This window comes from Ranitomeya variabilis, chromosome 2 (genome assembly GCF_051348905.1).
Source record: "Ranitomeya variabilis isolate aRanVar5 chromosome 2, aRanVar5.hap1, whole genome shotgun sequence".
Taxonomy (NCBI): Eukaryota; Metazoa; Chordata; class Amphibia; order Anura; family Dendrobatidae; genus Ranitomeya; species Ranitomeya variabilis.
Window position 1 is genome coordinate 429,682,059 of NC_135233.1, and position 17,834 is coordinate 429,699,892.

Sequence of the window (17,834 nt, forward strand, 5' to 3'; positions counted from 1 at the left end):
ACCGTTCCCTGGACTGGATGCAACTGTACCAGTAATGTATGAAGTTTCCAGTCTGTACATATAAATTCACTGACGCCAATTCAATAAATTTCAAGTGCTGCGAAATTGAAACACAAGGTACTTTAGAGAGTTGAAGGACTTTTTCATTTATACATCGTATAAGCTGTAATAACTTGAATCCAGAAGGTTGGGGTAACGCAGCTGCCGATGTGATGAACTCGACTCCTCCTCACCTCTGAGAATACTGGTACAATGCATCCCTGTATTTTGCTATGCTCTTTAGTGAACAGGATGAAATGAGGCCTGTGAAGGGTTAATGTGGACAAAGTAGAAAAATCTCAACAAATGCAGGAACAGACTTGTAACTAAGAGTTTATTATGTTTGGATTAGTTACATTTAGGACATGTCATGCTTTTCTGCAAAGCCACAAAGTTAAATAAATCTTGATCAGTGTAAATACACCGGTGTCACCGTCCTGACAGATGGAGCTGGGAAGTTGGACGTTTCCTGAGCTAATTTAGCTTCTTGAGAGCGATTGGCCTCCGCTAGTTTGTGTTCTGTGTCCAGTGCACCGATATGAAGAGTGAACGGTCCCCCCCCCCCCAGTATAGCTCTATATTTAGCGAGCGGATGCTCTCCCCGGTAATGAGTCTTGCATAATTTGCCGGTCACATTTCACATTGTTGGTGTGGGTCGGCTGCTATCATTCCTCCAGACAATGAATACAGAAAATACAACAATTCAGACCTGTGCGTGAGAAACGCAGAAATCTGCAATCAATCGCCTTAAGTAAAAGATAACAAGAACTCCTTTAGAAGGTTGTCCAGAATTTTTTATTTTTTTTTCCTCCAAAAAAATGCACATTCCCTGGTATCGCAACTTCTTTGGAAGTAAACAGTGCAGGACTGCAATGCCACAAACTGCCTGTAGACCAGTGTGGGGCTTTCTTTGGAAAAAGAGTAGCCATTATTTTTCGAATTATAGAAATTATGTAAGCTTGCCCCTTGTCAAAAAATGTGTTGTGGGCTGCCACCTGGACCTGACAGATCCCCCTGTAGCGGACAAATATACCAGATGATGGCTGTAATAGACCCTAGAAGTGCCAAAGAGCAAGAGTGGCCTCCTCTTCATCTTTATCAGGATAAAATGCCACGTGGCCATCAGGGGATCGCTATATTCCAGACAGGACGGGATACCGGAGGTGAACAGTGTATATACTTGGCCTAAGAGGGGGCTTTCTGAGGTCATAGAGACCCCAGTAAGTCCAAAAAGTGGTGGAAGCTGCCGGTGACATTTCTCCCTTGTGCCTCATTATAATTAGGAATATTGGAGAGAAAGCATGGATTTCCACGCTGCTGTGACTAATGAAGGTCCAGGATGTGTAGCGCCCCCACTGCCGCAGGGCCGAGGGGTACCCGGTACCGGGCCTCTGAGTCTCTGCTCTGGGGTTGTCACGGTGGCTAGACCCGGTCCGTGACCCTGCTGAGGGGCGTACAGTAATAGATGTAGATAGTGATGGTGGTGCGGTGCAGTAAATAACGAGGACACCAGGTTGCAGTCTCTTTACCTCTTTACTGAAGGTCTCTGGGTCCTCAGTCCAGAATACGGTTCACCAGGCTGCGCAAGTCCGGCCGGTCCAATGGCACCTCCAGAGTTCTCCTTGCAGGTGGAAATCTGTGCCTTCCTGCTAGCGCTATGTGTTGTGGTCCTCCCCTGCTGTGCTTACGGGATAGTCCCCACAACTGTTGTGTCTGTTTCTCGTGTTCCCTCACAACTCGATTAGATGATCTTCTGCTAATCTTCCGTCCCTCCCAGGTGTTATGGTTGGGACGCACCCGTATGACGGGTAGGCTCGGAGCTCTTCCGGGACCCTAGAGTCGCCCCTCTCCAAAGGTTGCCCCCTATGTCTGCGTAGGTGATTTAGGTGAGACAGCCCGCCTGTGACTGACTGTCCTGCCGTTGGTTTGAAGTATGGCTTAGAGCTCTGTACCTCCTCGGCGTTCCGGCCGCCGGTTGTTTACGCCTCAGTAGGATGTTGCCTTGATCTTACAGCACGACTCCTACTGGTATTCTTCTTGCTTTGATCTCGTTTCTCACTCAGCACAATAAATCTCGCTTCTTGTCCTTTCTTAGGGCACCGCCGCTATGAAGTGCAGGCGCGGTCCCGTAGCTTTCTCTCTGTTGCCAGGCCTCTGTCAGGATCCCACCCCTGACAGGGACCCTACCGAATCTTCCCCTGCAACACCCTCTGCCACAAGGTGTTGCCTGGTTCCAACCCAGTCAGCTTTCTCTCTAACTTCCTGCCTGACCCCCAGTTTTACCAGTATGTGAGGAGTGGCCTAATAAAGAGCACCCTTAGCTCCCCCTGGAGGCCCGACTGTGAAATGTATTGGTGTATGTGATACCTGGTCAGATGAACTCCTTCAGTGCCATCAGACGTACCATAGCCCCCCTTAGCGGCGGAGCCACAGTACTGCAACGACCAGGACTCTGGGGCGCTGCAGATGCACAGAACATATTAATTGCCGTATTATTGGCGACGCGTTTCGCAGTTTACACACTTCTTCCTCAAGACATAAGCACATTAGCTCCTGCATCATTATACTCAGGACTTGCATGCAAGGCATCTTTTTGATTTGCAAAATCCCATGTGAGGCCAAGTTCTCTGTTCATCACATTTTTACCATACATTGATGACCATCAGGGGGGTCTTATCTAAACCCTAAAAAAACCAAAAACATAACTTGGAAATGCTCCTGATGAACCATAGATTTCAGTTACCAAAGTTGAAAATGTGCAACTTTGGACTCAAAGCTCAGTCGGAAACGAAACCGCATTATTCCACACTGTTGTTTCCAACTTCAAAGATGGATCTGGCCAATAACGAGCGCAAACCGAGTCCAAAGTCGCATATTGGCAACTTTGTGCAGTAATTGGCAGTCTATGGCTCCATCAGGGGCAGAACTGAACCTTGTTTTGTTTTTTTTGCTTTTTGTGGGATGTTCTGATGGGACCCCTGGGGAAGTCACGAACATGAGGCGAAACATGAAGCCCACATGCCCTATAGCATCATTGGTTTTGCCTAGGCTGTAGATGATTATTAGTGATGAGCGAATATACTCGTTACTCAAGATTTCTCGAGCACGCTCGGGGGTCCTCCGAGTATTTTTTTTAGTGCTCGGAGATTTAGTTTTTCTTGCCGCAGCTGAATGATTTACATCTGTTAGCCAGCATAAGTACATGTGGGGATTCCCTAGCAACCAGGCAACCCCCATATGTACTTATGTTGGCTAAGAGATGTAAATCATTCAGCTGCGGCAATAAAAATGAAATCTCCGAGCACTAAAAAAATACTCGGAGGACCCCCAAGCATGCTCGGGAAATCTCGAGTAACGAGTATATTCGCTCATCATCACTAATGATTATATAAAGACTAACGCAATTCTGGAAGCCGGGGTTTTTCTACAAGGGCGGCACTGCTCTGTGTAAGGTGTGCGCTCTGGAAGTGATAGTGAAAAAATACCACTGCCTGCAGACAGGTACATCTGTAATTGGGCTCACTTGGCTTAGCTGTATGTTATTTTTAACTCCTTACTTTCCAGATTGCTCAGACTAGTGGGAAAACTGATTGACAGTGGTGTCGTACAATGAGGATCCTATAATGCCGCCATATAGCGCAATTGTGCATGTTACAGATCAATCCCTTGTGTCACCAAATTATGTCAGAACATTTCCACTGGGGACATCTCATGTGATCTCCTTGCCAAGTGTTACTATATCATATGAGGCAACAATCCATATGTAACCATGTGGATGTAATTGCATTGCATGTGCATTTATAGACTTTTATGGCGTGAAAGGAGTTAAAGTATACTAATGAGCCGTGCATTGACCCTTAGTCACACAGTACCCATTAGTCTACAATAATAACCTTGTCCTTCCCCACTCATCATTGTCCTGCATTGCCAATTCGCAAGAACAGGGCACAGATTCATTAAGACGAAGGAATAATCTAAAAATGTTTTGAAAAGGTGCAACAAATTGCAACATGGTGCTGCTACAATCAGTGCTGGGGAAGGAAAGAAGATCGTTGACAATTTCCCAAAGAGGACTATAAAAAAAATAAAAATAAATAAATAAATATTGCTTATGCTCTGAGAATCTCGTAGGTCACTGTGCAAGGAGCTAGGAGTGCAGCTGAGCATACCCCATGCATCGCCCCATCACCGGTCTGATGCCCCCAATGTACGCAGCACATGCTGAAAAGTTATCTCTGCAAAACGAGAGGTCGGCATATTATAAAGGCTTGGTAGCAATTCCCTAAATATTTTGGCTATTACTGAAACTAACTTTGTCTAATTCGTGCATCTACAAATGTCAGTGCAGCGCCTTTTTTGTTCCCCCACCATTAACCCTTGTATTAATCCCAATATTTAATACCATGCGGTGTGTTTCTTGTGTTACAGCTGCCACATTCATGGAGCACTGGAAAAGGCGACAGATGAGGCTCAACTACCGATGGGACCTTACCGGATTTGAAGAAGAACAAGTAAGTAAGGAGATGCCGATCCCCGTGCAGTGGCCGAGAGTATTCTCATCGCGCCCAACTGGTGGCTATGGGGAACTCCACATGCTGCAGGTATCTGTGGGATCCTTCTTCCTTCCTACTAATGGAAGGGAAGGATTTTTATATATTAACGATCACTCCATAAGTTCTGGCCTTAGATCATCTCCCGTAGACTTAATATTATTTGTTCTGGGCTTCAGTGCACAAAATTGTTGCCCGTTGTTATTTTTACTAATGATATCAATGGACCAGCAGAAGTCATTAATTACGAAGGATTCATCATATCTGCTGTTTTAATCCTTTACTGATGATAACTTGTTTGGGCCGGGGTAGTTGGTTGGTTGCCTAGTGGGCCGGGGTAGTTCATTGGTTGCCCAGTGGAATACTTTCTCCTGGGAACCCCCGATTATGGTCCATCATACAATGCCCAAATATTCACACTGTGCCCAGACAACATTTACCAGGAGTATCCACTGTTCAGTTTATAAACTAGTCATGCCACGATTACCCGCGTCATCGGGACCAGTAGTAATGGCTAAAGCAGCCTGTTGGTCCCACTGAGCACTATATGATAGGACCCACAGGTCCAACCTTAAAGGGATTAGCCAGGACTATTTATTTTAACTTTTTTTTTTCACTACTAATCTAACATCTAACAGGCAGGTATATGCTAACTACCTGCCTATTGTGTCCGGCGACAATCTCTGCTGGCACAGAGTGGTCACAGACTGCTCCTGACAGTGATTCAGCAGCTTCCGCTGATGTGATGTCGACAGAGCAGCGGCTTCTCTTCCGCTCTGCTTTGTTGATGAGGTGTGACTGCCAATGTCATGCTGATTGACAACCAGTTCCCAGCTGCCTAACTGCGGGGAGCTGTCTGTCAATCGGCATGACATCTGCAGTCACGCCTCTTCGACAGAGCAGAGCGGAAGAGGAGCAGCTGAATCGCCAGTAGGCATGGTCCATGACAGCTCTGAGCTGGCACCATCTGGGACAGGCAGGTAGTTACCTCCGTTAGCAACTGCTTGCCTGTTAGTTTCTAGGCCCATAGTAAGCAAAACAGTCCTGAACAACCCCTTTAAAGTTTAATTACTAATTGGCCAGACAGCTAAGCTCTAGGTGTTTGTAACATCATATTTTTTTTATTTTTTTTACTGAAAGATTTGCTGTAGCTATCCATCTGTAAAAGCTGCAACTGAATGTCACTGCTGGATAAAAGGGGTTATACCATGGACAACAGATATCCCCTATACACAGGATAATTGATAAATGTCTGATAGCTGAGGGTATGACTGCTGGGACCGTCACCGTTCACAAGAACAGGGATCCAAAAGTTTCCTGTGTGACTGCAATGGTAGTGAGCATGTGCAACTTCCACTCCTATGAATAGGCAGTGATCATGTGCGACCACCACTCCTATAGACGGTGAATGGAGCGGTAGTGAGCGTGTGCGACCACTCCTATAGACTGTGACTGGAGCGGTAGTGAGCGTGTGCGACCACCACTCCTATAGACAGTGAATGGAGCGGTAGTGAGCGTGTGCGACCACCTCCTATAGACTGTGAAGGGAGCAGTAGTGAGCGTGTGCGGCCACTCCTATAGACAGTGAATGGAGCGGTAGTGAGCGTCTGCGACCACCTCCTATAGACTGTGAATGGAGCGGTAGTGAGCGCGTGCGACCACCACAAATATAAATGGTGAATGAAGCACTAGTGAGCGTGTGTGACCACTGCTCCATTAATTGACTATAGGTCACGCATGCTCAGTACTGCTCCATTTGGACAGAGAACCAGTAGGGCAAATCCTTTTAGATGTCATGTGCCAACAAGCATTCTATATATTATATGTTGTATACATGTACTCGCCTTTGTCCACATATCCGTTTCCTCATTGTAAATGACCGGCCGTCTGGGGCCTCTCAGTTTCTTGTCCTTCATATCAGCATTGCGATGTTGTGCTTAATGTATCCCATTGAATGTTTGGTGTTCCATCCTCTGTTCCCCCTATCCCCAATCCCCCGAGCACTAACCATGACCCTAGGACCCTAAATTAATAACGGTTCTTTTTTTTTTCTGTGTGTGTTGTGTATCCTGAAGGGCACAGTCAAGGTTTGAACTTATTTATTAATACATTTTCTATCTCCTTTCTTAAGCAAGTTTTCTTTTGCATTTTCCCTTTAAATCACCTGCCTCTGCGCCCCCCCCAAATCCTATTCTGTCCTGTCAAGCAAAGGTCTCAATGTATGTGCAATATGCGTGTCCGTCACTTTTCTGTTGCTGATCCCCCACCAAGCCACGAATGACCATGTCGCACCCCTGTCTCGTCTGCGGCCGCTATTGTTGCATCGTGTTTGCGTCAATCACAAATCTCATTCCATGTTTCGCAGCACTGTGTGTCGGCAGGTGGTAACGCACTGCACCACTGTATGTACTGATCAGCTCCCTTCACAGCCTGCCTAAGCCTTGAGATCTACGCTGTAATCCTGATGAGGAGCCTCATCTTGCGGACGGAGGTGTCATCCCAAATACCTTATATTCTCTTTCTTTCCAACAGGACCATCCCAGAGCAGAGTATGAAGCAAAAGTCCTGCAGAAATCGCTGAAAAAGGAGCACAGGCGCAAAGAGGTATGCTGGTGGTGTCTGCAGCCAGCTAAAATCTCATTATTATTTTTAAAAAGAACTTGTCAGCACAACTTGCTTCCTATTTGGATCCCACTATGGATTGTGACCTGAAAAGCTCATTCCAAAGGTGCACCTCACCTCATTTTGTTCCCTTCTGTCTCAAACGCCTTGGTGAAAGTGCTGTTTTAGCTGCCCTGTGTTGTGCTCTTTTGGAAGCTGCTTTTAACTGCTGCTCTCACAAGAATCTACACAAACAGGATTTAGAAACGCTCTCACTGTCTGTGCTTGGGAAGGGGAGCAAAGAACCAACCTCAAATAGTATTTGTGTACAGATTAGAGATGAGCGAATATCTTCGGCTCCCTCCTTCTTCGGCAAGCTATAGCGCTTACTGAATAAGCTGCATCGGGAGCCCGGCTACCTGGATACATGCAGCTGCGGCTCGAAATAGCTGATTATCGGAGCGGTCCAGGAAGCCGGGTTCACGATGCAGCTTATTCGGTGAGCGCTATAGCTTTGCTCATCTCTAGAACAGATTACTAGAGCAGCAGATCAAAGCAACTTCTAAACAAGCAGAAACCGCATTTTCAGCACTGTGGCTGACAGAAGAAAGGAAAATTAGGTAATGCAGTATACTGCAAAAATTCATAACTTTGAAAAGGCTGATGAGTAATTAAATTAAGACATAAAAAAAACCTCTTTAAACCCATCCCTGATCTGTTACAAGAACATAGCATTTGCCAGCCCCAAGCTCAGTTTCAGGTCATCAGGGAAAAAAAATGATTACTCTGCTCACACAAGTGCACACACCATGGTTTAACTTCCAAACACAAGTGCTAGATTTTGTGCAGCGCGTTGGTAATTTTGCAAAGCTACAATACCAGATACGGCCTTTCTACAAGAGTGGCGTTGTTTAAATTTTTTTTCACATTTGGAGAAACCACACCATACCGATCCAAAGGTTGTGTCTGGTTTTGCAGCCTTAATCACGTTGCACCAGGTAGTTTCTCAGGAGCAGTAGGGTAAACCTACTTTGCAAGATTTCAGCCAAGTAACTGGCTTCAGATTTGGCAGTCGATAAGGTGGTGATTGTCCACTCCACAAATATCAATAAATAATGTAATTTGCAGTTATATGATGTTCGCTTAATGTTTAGTCCTATGTCCTGACACACAATCCTGTAGCGGTCACGGTCGAGCTCTGTATGATGGTGTTTGCGCAGCGTCTGTCTTTATACAATGGTTGTCTCATTTTTAAAGCCAATTGAATCCACAAAAGGGGATCGGGTAACCTGTAAGTGAAGGAAATGGTCCTATTGTCCTCCCGCGTCTACTATTACCATGCTGTGCCACCGGTCTGCTCCATGTACTTCATATGTAGATTAGCAGCATGCTACTAACATTCACCCAAATGCTGAAAATCTGAGCAATTAATCAAAAATCTGAACAATTAATCAAGAATCTAGAACTATGTTGGTTACATTGTGGGCAAGTTCACATGCAGCAGATTTTTCCGTGACTGTCCCAAGTATCTGGGGCTTGAAGAAATCCATGCACCTGCTGCAGAAATAGCCGTATTTAGAGGAATGGATGAAAACTTGCAGAAATTTGTGCATTGATTCTGCCACTTGTAAAGTCATCTTTATGGCTAAATGTAGACACATTTCTCTATGTAGTGAAAGGTTTCTGTCACCAGCTGCCTTACTACTATATCTATGTCCAACATGGAACAAGCACGTGCAACTGCCCCAACCATCACTGGCCTTTTTTTCCAGATGAGCCCCATTCCTTTTTTTTTTTCATCCTCGACATAAGCCATCAAAATTGAAATAAGTGGGGGGGTCCGACTGTTAGAAACCTCGTTATTCACCAGTTTGATGGGTCTCTAGCCCTTTAAAGGGATAGGACCCTAAAGGAGTGAGAGATCACCAACGAGACCTGATGGCTCCCTTGACTTACAATGGTGTCCATCTTGCCGTGTGGAATTTTGGTCAAAAAATAGTGCCGTGTGCTGCAATATTTCTCCTAGCAATTATATAATCTGGCAGATGTGAGCAAAGGCTTAGCCATTTCCTTTGTTAGCATTTTAGTAGTAGCTGTACGTCCACTGTAACTACAGTGGGTGCTATAGTTGCAGCTGCATCTGGGCCCTGGAGTCTACATGGGCCCAAAAGATCCTTTTGGCCCATATAAGAAGACTGGAGATAGTTTGCGACCCTGTTGGAGATCTTGCATTAAGGTCCATGAGTGGAGATGAGGGAACCTAAACTTAAAGTGAGAGGTAATTTTCCAGATGCAAAGATCGGGTCACCAAGGTTTTCAATGTGGTTCGGGTCAAGTTCTGGTACTCGAATCAAACTTTAGACTAAAGATCGGGTACCAAAACTAGAACTTTCACGGGTCCGCTCATCGTTATTCATGAGCTTTCTGTTCTCCATGTTGGCCTGTCTTGTGTTTCTGCACACTTGTCAGTCACAATAAAGCTTTCTTTGACTAGCATGGTCCTAACTGGTGGTCAAACATCTCATGAGCTTCTGTAATTCCTCAACTGTTGCATTGAGCTGGCTGTAAAATGTATGTCATCCCACAAGGAACATGGTTCTTAAATTGTGACCTCTGCAGACTTGACCAGAGATGGGTGTCTAGACTAGATGATCAGGATCCAAGGGGAGATGTTTCTCCTTGAAGGAGAGTGACCTGTCAAGCATGCCGAGATAAGAAGACTTTTAAGCCGCAATGCTTCTCTGGGAAATATGCAAATTGTCTCTGCAGAGAGGAAGCATACTAGAACTCTAGTGCCATCTATAGGAAGTAGCAATCCTCAAAGTTAATGTCGACCCTTTAAAGGGAACCTGTCACCCCCAAAATCGAAGGTGAGCTAAGCCCACAGCATCAGGGGCTTATGTACAGCATTCTGTAATGCTGTAGATAAGCTCCTTGATATTTCGTAAAAGATGAGAAAAAGAGGTTAGATTATACTCATTCAGGGGCGGTCCCGGTACGATGGGCGTCGCGGTCCGGTCCAGGGCCTCCCATCTTCTTATGATGACGTTCTCTTCTTGTCTTCACGCTGCAGCTCCAGCGCAGGCGTACTTTGTCTGCCCTGTTGAGGGCAGAGCAAAGTACTGCAGTGTGCAGGCGCCGGGAAAGGTCAGAGAGGCCCGGCGCCTGCGCTGTAGATAAGCCCCTGATGCTGGTGGGCTTAGGCTACGTTCACATTTGCGTTGTGCGCCGCAGCGTCGGCGCCGCAGCGCACAACGCAAACAAAAACGCAGCAAAACGCATGTACAACGCTGCGTTTTGCGCCGCATGCGTCGTTTTTTTCATTGAATTTGGACGCAGCAAAAATGCAACTTGCTGCGTCCTCTGCGCACCGACGCGGGCGCCGCAGCGACGCATGCGGCGCAAAACGCAAGTGCGCCGCATGTCCATGCGCCCCCATGTTAAATATAGGGGCGCATGACGCATGCGGCGCCGCTGCGGCGCCCGACGCTGCGGCGCTGGCCGCAAATGTGAACGTAGCCTTAGCTCACCTTTGATTTTGGGGGTGACAGGTTCCTTTTAAGGAGCCTTGTCACATGACATAGGATAAAAGACAAAACCAGAATCTCAATTTGGAGACCTTGTGCGCTGATGAGGGGCAGCAGCCCAAAACAAAGTGTGAGATCTGGTGTTGCTGGGTGAGAGGCGTCTAACCGGGATCTAAGGGGTGACTTTTAGGATTGCTACTTCCTATAGGTGGCACTAGAGTTCTAGTCCTCTTCCTTTAGACTAGATGACATAACCATACAGTCCAAAAATTAAAATATACCTGGTGTGTATGAGGTTCCTGGCTTGGCCAGTGATATTTTGGGACAGTGCACACTTAATTGTATCTCCTTCATTGCTGCTGATTGATCAATGCTTTATAACGCTATCGCATGGTCCTTTTTGTTTCCTTCAAATGCCTTCAGAAGCATCAACCTGTTCCAGAGGACAACACAAACAAGTGGAGGCAGAGAGTTAAGACAGCCATGGCCGGGGTGAAATTGGTACATGTTACACCCAATTTCCCGGGTTACGAAATGATTATTGAGCAGACACCTTGGTTTATTGTGTTTCGCATACTGAGGGGATTATTGCGAGGGCACGCGTTCTCCCAATGCCAGGCTGAGGCTGGGCGAGCCTCGAAACCTATGGCCCGTAACAGTTTTATGATCCCCTCGGGCTGCTTAGTTTTTCATTTTCACATCACCTGAGTGTCCACTTTCCCTTCTCATCCACCACCAGTCGATGCATGGCTCCTTCGTCACGATGTCTCGCTTTACATCCCATAAAATGTCTGCGTTTTGTGTGCATGCTGCACCATGTACGAGGGAATTGTTCTAGTGTTGTCTTGTCACATGCATTATAACCCCATTATTACAGTTCATTGCTAATATGGTTCCATTGCTGAGGCTGGCCTATTGACGTAACTGGGAACGTTGAGGTAGAACAGAGTCCCGATGCGCATTATCCAGAGGGATACAGCTGCTCTTGCCTTTATCCTCAAGGAAATGGTGAAAAACAAATATACTCCAGTGTGCTCATTTAACTTTTATGTTAAGCACCTAGGGCATCATTTGTATTGGGCTGATCGGATGATCTCCTGATCTGATCGGCATTTTATTACTTTTTTATGATGGTAATTCAGATTTCCCAACATTTGTTTCCCTTTTCGCGGGACACTTTATAAATCCTGCCTCTGATCTACCCAGGAAGGCACAGAAAATATAACTGGGATGACCACGTCAGAATAAATTTGCCTAAAACTCCCCCACTTAGTGTCCCCTTCTTGTGGGACAAGCCCTGAAAGAATGTGATGGTTGCAGATTATGGGCACATATATATTGTAGACCTGGTCCTCAAGAAGGGAAAACTCATTGCACCCACTCCGACTATGACAATTCTAATATACCCTCTTTTTTTTTTTTTCTCCCTCGGATAATTAAAAAAACAAAATATGACCAGGGAAACAAATTTCCATTTGCCAGAGCAAATAAGTTTAGTTAAGATTTATACTCAGCATGTTTCCACCTATATAAACCAGAAAATATGACACACCGCTAGAATGGCAAATAAAATATTAAATTTATTAATTGCATATTAAAAACAATCAAAAGTATCAAGGGAAAAATACCCTGAAAGTACAGACTGTGGGAGCATTTTCATTTAATAATTAACCACTTGATTCATGTGCTGTGTGTACACACTTGTTACTGAGTTGGTGTGAGTCTGTGCACAAATATAATATCCATTCTGTATTAGATATGCGGTGACACAATGTATAGCTAGCCGTATACATCATGAAATAAATAGTGCAGGGCCCAAAATATATAGAACACTCATCTATTTGTTTTCTGTGTTAACAATGTTCCCAGCTACGTCAATGATGCACATCTTAAGAAATTATGGTTGGCTAGTCTTGGTCTTTTACTCCTTATTCGTGATGAGAGCACGTGCTCGGATAACGTGTTATCCAAGTGTCTTGAGCGTTCTCAAATAATATGTTCAGGTCCCTGTAACTTCATGTTTCGCAGCTGTTAGGCAACCACAACACATGCAGGGATTGCCTAAAAGCCACAAAATATGCAGCCGCGGGTACTCGAACATATTATTCGAGCACACCCAAGATGCTCGGATAACACCCGAGCATGCTCAAATAACACGTTATCAGAGCACATGTTCGCTCACCACTTCTCCTTATCGTCTGGAGAGACCAAGTTCTTCAGAATCTGTCTTAAAGACCCTGTGACTTTCTTAAGCTTTTACATTTTTTTTTTAGCAATTTGTGGAAAAAAAACATTTTGAGATTTTTTTTTTTTCCTGTTAGACAACACTGAGTTCCCTTGTACATCGCTAAACAGATGTGATCTCCAGGCACTGACACCGGTGTGCCTGCAGTTTCAATGGCTCTTCATCTCCCGTTTGTTCTCACATTGACCTATCGTCTACCCTTTGCACTTCCTTTTCTGGGAAGCCGTAGTGATTCTGTATTCTGTTTTTTTTCCTTTTTTATTTCATTGCATTTTAGACTGAAAAAGAGAAGCTGACGTGGAGAGATCGAGTTCCTGCCTATGTTACCAACTTGGTTGGCATTGTTTTCATGGTAAGTCGTAGTATCGCAATGGTTCTTCTCCAAGCATGCTTGCCAACTTTGATGGCTGCCAATCTGGGAGGACTTTATTTAAGATACATTGAGTTTTTCTCTTAGCAAAATTCATTATTTAGCCCAACCCCATAATGTGCATTTAGATGCTGAGAATCCCAATGTCACACATAAAACCTTCTGGAATCTGTTCTTTCCAGAAGATGTCAGTTTGCATCTAGAAGATTTTTCCTACTCCTTTTGGGCGGTCTCACTTTCTTTTTTTAAGGCACACTCCGGGAAGTTTAAGGAGTGATGGCAAGTTGTGGTCCTCAAATAGTGCCAACTGTTTATATAATGAGAATTGGTTGGGTGTTTTTAAGGGGGCTGGCGCCTTAATTGCCCCAGCTTTTGGATGCCATAGGGTTGCTGAGCCAGAGAACTCAATCTAGGGATAATTGCCATACTTGGCATCTCTCCAGAAAACATTGCTTTCCTTCCTCATACAAAAACTGCCATAACCTCCCAGAAATCAGCCCATCCAAAAGGTTTCTTGTAGAGATGAACAAATTGATTCACAGGATACTTTTTCAGCGGCCACATCCGTATTCAGTGGCCACCAAATGGGAGCCTTGCAAATTTCCTCCTAGCTGCCGCCATCACCGGTTCATCTATTCATTAGTTCACTTATTGTAACGTGTGACTTTGCAATGCTAATGTTGCACCAAGCCTAAAAATCAGAACATGAGCCGAAGGAGGTTTGCATGGCTCCTTTTGGCACAAGGGTCCTACAAATCGATATGATCATCTCCCATCTGTTGAGGATACTTTGTGCATGTAGATACTAAGGCTTTGTTTCGTGATATTTTAGAGGGTGGTCTCGGGCCAAAGAGGGTATGTAGCTTGGGGCGGAAAAAAGGGATGGATGGGAGCATAGCCACTTTTGTGTGCTGTAATCACAGACCAACCTGATACATATTCATGAAAGTTGGCAAATTTAATCTATACTGAATACATGCAGACATTTTTTTGGCTAACACACACTGCTGTTAGTTGTGGCATTTGGTGGCAATTATTGTGCAGTATCTGTAATATAACTGGTCCAACACGTCGTCGGGTATCACCTAAGCCGCGTTGCGTACTTTGTATGCTCTGTTGCCACCATTGTCTATGTAGAACACAACCCTTTACCATGCTGGAAAAGATCTTCACTGATGGGCCAACCTGACCATGGTTTAGGGAGCAGAAATCTGAAAGATACTTGGTCCACAGCGCTAACATGCGCCTGGTTTTCTTCACCAGATTGGTTTAACATTTGCGATCGTCTTTGGCGTCATTGTGTATCGAGTCTCCACGGCGGCTGCTTTAGCCATGAGTTCTAATCCTTCGGCCCGCGCTAATGTCAGGGTGACTGTGACTGCGACCGCCGTCATCATTAACCTGGTGGTGATTCTGATTCTGGATGAGGTGTATGGCTGCATAGCACGGTGGCTCACCCAAATAGGTAAGTTGGAGTACACGTTTACTGCTACCCTGCTGGGAATTGTAGTTTTACAGCCACTGGAGTCACTCAGATTGATGACCTGCAGTATCGGACTATGCTCAGGTTTACGGTCATAGAGATGCTCCTGAATGTAGATATTGGAGACTCTCAAATGCTCAATATCCAGATATGAAAGGCCCAAGTTCTCCTACACATCAGGGGGAATCAGACAGATTTAGATTTCTTATTCCTTCAGCCAATTCACTTTTTTTTTTTTTTTTTAATTTATTTTGTTTAATTCTGGGCAGAGGTTCCAAAAACCGACAAGACTTTTGAAGAACGTTTGATATTCAAGGCTTTCCTCCTGAAGTTTGTCAATGCTTACACACCCATCTTTTACGTTGCTTTCTTCAAAGGTCGGTAAGTAAAATGTTAGAATAGCCAAAGCTGAAATATTTTTGCCAGCGCTATGTCTGGAATATTTCTCTATGTATACCTCCAAGAGCACCGCTCTGAGCTCAGTGATGGACACACACAGAAGAGGGTCCTTGTGAATGAGCAGTATAAGTATCCTTTGCAGTCCAATAGCTCCTCATAATGCACCCCCTTATGTGTCTGTGACAGAAGCTGTTTGTTGCTTAGGTGTATGTGCTCCCTTACCTCTTGGGCCCTTGTGCGGCTGTATAGGTTGCACCAATGTGGTGTTCTTCCCTGATCTCGCTCTAGATTACTCAGCAGTGCAATACTTCACTTCACCTGCGTGGGAGCTGCAGTGGAATTGAACACTTGCTGTCAGATTTCTCCACAAATAATCACTGAAGGTTCCAAAGGGCACTTTTGAGCAGCTGATAACCCTTTTGACAGCAATAACAACCCCGTACACATTTCATGTAGCTGTATTTTATGTACATAGATCTCTATTTGTACAAGAAAATGAAAGCCTGGAAGACTAACAAGGCATGCTTTTCTTCTTATCGTTAGGTTTGTTGGACGTCCTGGGGACTACGTCTACATCTTTGGCTCCTTCAGAATGGAAGAGGTACGTATCCCCCTGAGAAATGAGGCATCAGCTGTTGGGATTGGGTATGCCCGAGAACTGGGGTGGAATGGGAATACATGGGCAGCTGGTCTAGACCAGCGGCATCAGCTGAAATGTGCGCTGCCAAGATGACACTGTGAACATTGAGGGTTGTACGAATGTCTATGTATTAATTTGCAAATTTTTGTTGTTGTGTTTTTTTTTAATGTAGTGTGCCCCTGGTGGTTGTTTGATGGAACTGTGCATCCAGTTGAGCATCATCATGCTGGGAAAACAGCTGATCCAGAACAATCTCTTTGAGATAGGAATCCCGTGAGTTCTCAGTTACTGCACATAACCCATATACGTGTAGCTGGCCCTTTACATGGATGCACTGAATGTCCGATCCTGCTCTTTCTAGGAAGATGAAGAAGCTGATCAGATACTTAAAGTTGAGGAGAGAGACCTACTTGGGTCATGAGGAGCACCTGAAGAGGAAGCAACGTTACGAGTTAGATTATGACCTGGAACCTTTTGCTGGTCTCACCCCGGAGTATATGGAAATGAGTAAGATAAAGATTTGTTGGTCATCCAAAATATATTTTATAGGTGCAGTACAGGGTGAGAAAAAAAAAAACATGGCTGCTATCTTCCAAAAAACAGCACCTCACCTGTCCACAGGTTGTGTCCGGTATTGCAGCTGAGTTTCATTTGAAGTGAATAAAGGTGAGCTGCTGATTCACTCGTAACTCGCGGCGCGCCCTGAGAGCCCGCGGCGCGCCCTGAGAGCCCGCGGCGCGCCCTGAGAGCCCGCGGCGCGCCCTGAGAGCCCGCGGCGCGCCCTGAGAGCCCGCGGCGCGCCCTGAGAGCCCGCGGCACGCCCTGAGAGCCCGCGGCACGCCCTGAGAGCCCGCGGCGCCTGGCTGTAACCCTTATCTCTAGTTTTACCATAAAGCAACTTAGAAGCTGGTTCTGGAGAAGAGAGATAAGTTACAGACCCATCAAGATGGATCCACTGGTATCTCATTCTGCAGCCTTTATGCATAGGCTGTCATGCCAAATGCTCCAACATTTTTAATTAAACTCCGTTATAAAAATGATTTCATCCAAAAAATGAAAGAAAGAAAAAATAAAAAAAAAAGTACCAAATATGTCGGGGTGATCCTTTTAATCTAATTTTGGTATGATAGGTAGACGGGAAGCGTCTACAGATATTACAAATATGATATCTCGCATCCATTAAAACTGGAATAAAACTTTTGCCATCTTACTTGCCACTTTGGCGCCTGCATTACTATTTGTAGTTCACCCTTTAATCTCCATTATTTTAGTTCTCCAATCCGACCAGTTCATATTTACCTAAATTTCCGTCTTTGTCCCTCTCTAGTTATCCAGTTTGGATTCGTCACCTTGTTCGTTGCCTCGTTCCCTCTGGCTCCTCTATTTGCTTTGCTGAACAACATCATTGAAATTAGACTGGACGCCAAGAAATTCATCACAGAGCTGAGAAGACCGGTAGCTGTCAGAGGAAAAGATATCGGTATGTCGTAGGTTAACGATACAGGTACTGTTGTTGTCCAGTGCCCATTATTGGCATACATGTGTGATCATGCGGTACCAGACGTAGACCTGGCTCCACTACATAAATTCCATCTTTGTATTGTTTATTTGCTTTAATAAACTTGATTTATATAAAAAAAAAAAAAAACAGAAAAAACAAAAAAAATATTTAATATCTAGGTCCGGGAAATAGTGACAAGTGCGGTATCTGTGTCATACACAGAGAGGAGTGTAGATGTGCCCCCTGCTAGAGCCGTAGTACACACAAAGGGGTATAGTGCCCCTTGCTAGAGCCGTAGTACACACAAAGGGGTATAGTGCCCCTTGCTAGAGCCGTAGTACACACAAAGGGGTATAGTGCCCCTTGCTAGAGCCGTAGTACACACAAAGGGGTATAGTGCCCCTTGCTAGAGCCGCAGTATACAGGGGTATAGTGCCCTCTGCTAGGGCTGTAGTACACACAAAGGGGTATAGTGCCCC

The 17,834-nt window shown here is 45.1% G+C and overlaps 1 protein-coding gene across 4 annotated transcripts in view; it reads left to right on the forward strand.

Moving 5' to 3' along the window:
- ANO1 (anoctamin 1) overlaps positions 1-17,834 on the forward strand; it is a 202,908-nt gene that overhangs the window by 176,653 nt on the left and 8,421 nt on the right. For 3 of the 4 annotated variants that reach the window (XM_077286964.1, XM_077286966.1, XM_077286967.1), the window contains 10 exons: positions 4,468-4,550; positions 7,122-7,193; positions 11,141-11,218; positions 13,240-13,314; positions 14,596-14,797; positions 15,085-15,196; positions 15,758-15,815; positions 16,027-16,127; positions 16,216-16,361; positions 17,182-17,334. In XM_077286964.1, coding sequence (XP_077143079.1) covers positions 4,468-4,550; positions 7,122-7,193; positions 11,141-11,218; positions 13,240-13,314; positions 14,596-14,797; positions 15,085-15,196; positions 15,758-15,815; positions 16,027-16,127; positions 16,216-16,361; positions 17,182-17,334 — 1,080 coding nt within the window. The remainder of the gene's footprint in view (positions 1-4,467; positions 4,551-7,121; positions 7,194-11,140; positions 11,219-13,239; positions 13,315-14,595; positions 14,798-15,084; positions 15,197-15,757; positions 15,816-16,026; positions 16,128-16,215; positions 16,362-17,181; positions 17,335-17,834) is intronic. The other variant, XM_077286965.1, reaches the window with a different exon arrangement.